This window comes from Solanum pennellii, chromosome 1, assembly GCF_001406875.1.
Source record: "Solanum pennellii chromosome 1, SPENNV200".
Taxonomy (NCBI): Eukaryota; Viridiplantae; Streptophyta; class Magnoliopsida; order Solanales; family Solanaceae; genus Solanum; species Solanum pennellii.
In genome coordinates, this window is record NC_028637.1 from 52,245,839 (window position 1) to 52,250,024 (window position 4,186).

Sequence of the window (4,186 nt, forward strand, 5' to 3'; positions counted from 1 at the left end):
AATGAGAGCTTTAGTTAATTTGTGATTCCACTGTCTTGGTGCTTGTTTTAAGCCATATAATGACTTTGTCAATCCTCACACTTTCTCCCCTTGACTGAGAAAACCTGGAAAAAGTTGCATGTATATTTCATCCTCCAAATCACCTTGAAGAAAAACATTAAATACATTTATCTGATGAATATTCCAATGTTTGGAAGCTGCAAGTGATACTATGGTCCTCACGGTTACCATCTTAACAACAGGGGGGAAAAGTCTCTTCATAATCTTCTATTTGACTGTAACCCTTAGCAACCAACTTTGCTTTGAATCTTTCAACCTCACTTGCAGACTTATATTTGACTTTATAGATCCATCTGCAACCTATAGGTTTCTTTCCTAGTGGCAAGTCAGTGATTTCCCAAGTTTTGTTGCTTTCTAGAGTCTGGATTTTAGCCTGCATGGCCTTTATCCATCTAGGATCAGTAATAATTGCCTTTGAGTGTGTGGTAGGTTCATGAATGGAAGAAGAAGAAGCAATGTAACACTGGTAGGAAAGAGATAAGTGATCATATCTCATATAGTTACGCATAGGATATTTCACTCCTTTATGTGATACAAAATCTTGCATCCATAAGGGTGTACATTTAATCTTGGTGGATCTTCTATTAGCAATTGGTGCAATAGGATCTGGTTCCTGAAGAATGGGATCACCAATAGAAGGATTTATGGAACCATGAAAGTCTGAAGGATTAATGTCAACACTACTATTATCATTAGTATCTTTTAAAGATTGAGAACCACTGATAGGATCTTGTGCTACTGCATCACTACTATTTGAGGCATGCTCTAAAGTCGTTAACTCTGAACACCACATATCTGAGACCTGTAAAGTGTTTCTGAATAAGGAATGCTTATCATGAACCATCTCTTGTTTAAAAGGAAACATATCTTCTCTAAATATCACATCTCTGCTCACAAAAAAGATTTAGTAGTCATATCAAACAAAATGTATCCCTTCTGCATTGCTGAATAACCCATATGCACTGGTAGCTTTGATCTAGGCATCATCTTGTCATGTTCACTGAGATTCTTAGAAAAACACAAATATCCAATTGTCCTTAAGTGTGATAACAAAGGTTTTGTATCATACAACCTTTCATAGGGAGTTTCATAGTTCAAGACACTGCTAGGAACCCTATTAATATGATAAGTAGCAGCGAATACACAATGCCCCCAATATTTCACAGGAATATGTGCTTGAAGTCTCAGTGCCCTTGTGACTTCAAGAAGATGTTTGTGTTTCCTCTCAGCTACTCTATTTTTATGAGGGGTATATGGACAAGTTTTGTGATGGACCATCCCCAACTCCTTAAACATATTGTCAAATACTGAATTGACAAACTCAGTGCCATTGTCAGTTCTTATTACTTTAACAGATTTGTCAAATTGATTCCTAACATACTGAAAAAACACTCGTACAGAAACACACACATCATATTTGTGTTTGAGTAAACCTTAACCAGGTCATTCTTGAAAAATCATCAACAATGTTAAGAAAATATTTGTTGCCATCAAATGTAATTGTGTTATAGGGACCCCACACATCAACATGGATCAAGTCAAAACAAGCACTACTTTTAATACTACTTAAAGGAAAACTAAGTCTAGTCCGTTTAGCATATGGGCAGACTAGACACTTAAAACACTTGACACTGGCTTTGTTTATTCATATCAAATATCTTAGCTAGTACTACAGAGGACACATGTCCCAATCTTTGATGCCATAACTCCATATCAGAAACAACTTGAGGTACACTAATGCCCTAACTTTTCGACAAACTGCATATGTCTAGCTACTGCTTAGTTGGCTTATAGACATCAAGTTATACTTGAATTCTGGTAGATAAAATACATTTGAAATAACATTGTTCTCTGATTGAACACAAGATCCAACATGAGTCACTTGAGTTGTATCACCATTGGGTAGATATACAATCTTAGGAATCTCTAGTTTTGTCACATAGTCTTTTATGAACATGTCCAAATTAGAGATCATATGATTCGTAGCACCAGTGTCTATAGTCCACACACTATCATTTGCAAATACATAGAAAGTTTTATGTGCAGTTTGAGCAGCAAGAGTGCTTTTGTAGTCAGGCTCTTTCTTGTGCTGATATCTTTTGAGAATGTCATCATATTGGTCCTTTGTGAATGTATATCCTTTAAGCATCTGCTTGACCTCCAACTCAGCTTGACTTGGTTGTTGTCTATGATGACTTGAACTCTCACCAGGTTCAATTTGAAATTGTGCTATATCAAGTTTATCCACCCAGCGTGGTGCAGGTACATTGGTATTACCTTCATATGGTATTACCTCCATAAGAAAAATGAGCTTGACCAGAACTTTCAGAAGGAGCACCTTGTGTATTTCTCTTAGATTTGAAATCAGGTAAATAGCCAACTACCTTATAACAAAATTATTTGGTGTGACCTTTACACTTACAGAAGTCACAAATAAGCATTGAATTCTTCTTGAACCTCTGGTTAACACCTAAAGTTGAGCCAATTTTAGAGTACATGGCCATAGATTCCATACTTACTGAACTCAGCCCCATACTGCTGGTGTGAGAAACCACTGATTTTTGACTTTTATCCCCTAGTATCATGGCATATGCATAATTAGTTGTAGGAAATGGATCCATCATTAGAATTTGGGTTCTAGCTTGATGATAAGATTCATTAAGTCCCATCAAAAAATGATAGAGCTTCTGCCTGCTCATGTGAGCTACAAAACCCCTTGACTTATCACAATTATAGCAGGGAGCAGGAACTAAAGCTTCAAACTCATCCCATAAGGTTTTGAGATTAGTATAATACACAGAAACTGAGGATGAACCCTGCTACAGAGATGCAATATATTTGTGAATTGTATAGGTCCTTGACCCGTCTACTCTGTCAAACCTTTCTTTTAAGTCGTTCCAGACTTGTAGAGCACTGGTTGCAAATGCAATACCACTGAGAAGGCTCTTTGAAACTAAGTTCATTAACCAGGATAATACAATTGCATTAACCGTCTCCCATTTTCCCCACAAACCTTCAATATACAGTTTCTTTTTACATGATCCATCAATCAGCCCTATTTTGTTTCTTCATAATAGAGCAAGAGTCATAAATCTACTGCATAACGTGTAGTTATCCACTCCCATTAATTGAAACGAAATTAGACTAACTCCACTTATATCATTAGGGATAAGAAAAAGAGGGTGATTGTAGTCGATACCTTGACTGATGTTTGAACTTGCATATACAGGCATGGATCCACCTATACTTTCACTATTGATGTGGCCTTGAGACTGATCCTCAGTTGATCTCTCACTTGGCATTGTAACTGACGACTCGAAAGAACTTTATTGCGAAAAATTACAAAACTCAACCCAATCAGCTATGGAATCGTGAATCACATATATTTAGATTTGTAGCTACCGCTTCTGCAAATCGGCAAACACAAGATCAGCAGGTACTGCTTCTACAAATCAGCAAACACACTCCTCTGCTTTTTCAAATCAAAATCGCTTGCCACAGTTAAACACTGTGTACTGCTCTGATACCATGAAATAAAATGTAAAGATTTAATAGGAAACTGAAAATAAAAGAAGCTCCATTGATTTGAGCTCAAAGGCTAAGTAATACATCAGTAGAGATCAACTATTTATAGAGATCATTTATTTATAGTTCACACTCACACACTTTGTAACTAGTCTAATAACTAACTTTCTGATAGTTAGTAATAACAGAATTAACTACAATGACCCTACTACTCTTAACTACTTCTTACTCTCCTACACTCTACTACAACTGATTATATCTCATTAACGATGTGGTATCTGAACTGTCACGCCCCGAGCTACCCCCAAGACAGGGAAACGGAACCTAGGACCACAAGTGATCCCAAGCTAACCCTACTGGAATTCTCATGAGAATACTAAAAAATATAAACTGTTGCGGAAGCTAAATCATAATTTTAAACTGAAAAGATGGGGAATACCCATATTCTATAACTGAGATAAATGAAATCAATGAGTTTAATACAAAGAAGTTATCAACTCAATACTAAGCTGAAACTAACTATGTCCAAAAATAGCCTCTAAGCTGGACTAGAAATACTGGGACAAGCCCCAGCTAAGTCTAGCAAAAACTGAAACTAAAT

At 36.5% G+C, this 4,186-nt stretch overlaps 1 protein-coding gene across 1 annotated transcript; it reads right to left on the reverse strand.

Moving 5' to 3' along the window:
* Positions 1-232: 232 nt before the first annotated feature.
* LOC107021173 lies at positions 233-3,362 on the reverse strand. Its single transcript, XM_015221783.1, has 6 exons — positions 3,260-3,362; positions 2,964-3,073; positions 2,483-2,876; positions 1,892-2,337; positions 1,133-1,440; positions 233-947 (listed from the first exon to the last, which is right to left on the reverse strand). The coding sequence occupies exons 1-6, from the start codon at positions 3,360-3,362 to the stop codon at positions 233-235; spliced, it is 2,076 nt and encodes a 691-aa protein (XP_015077269.1).
* Positions 3,363-4,186: the final 824 nt, after the last annotated feature.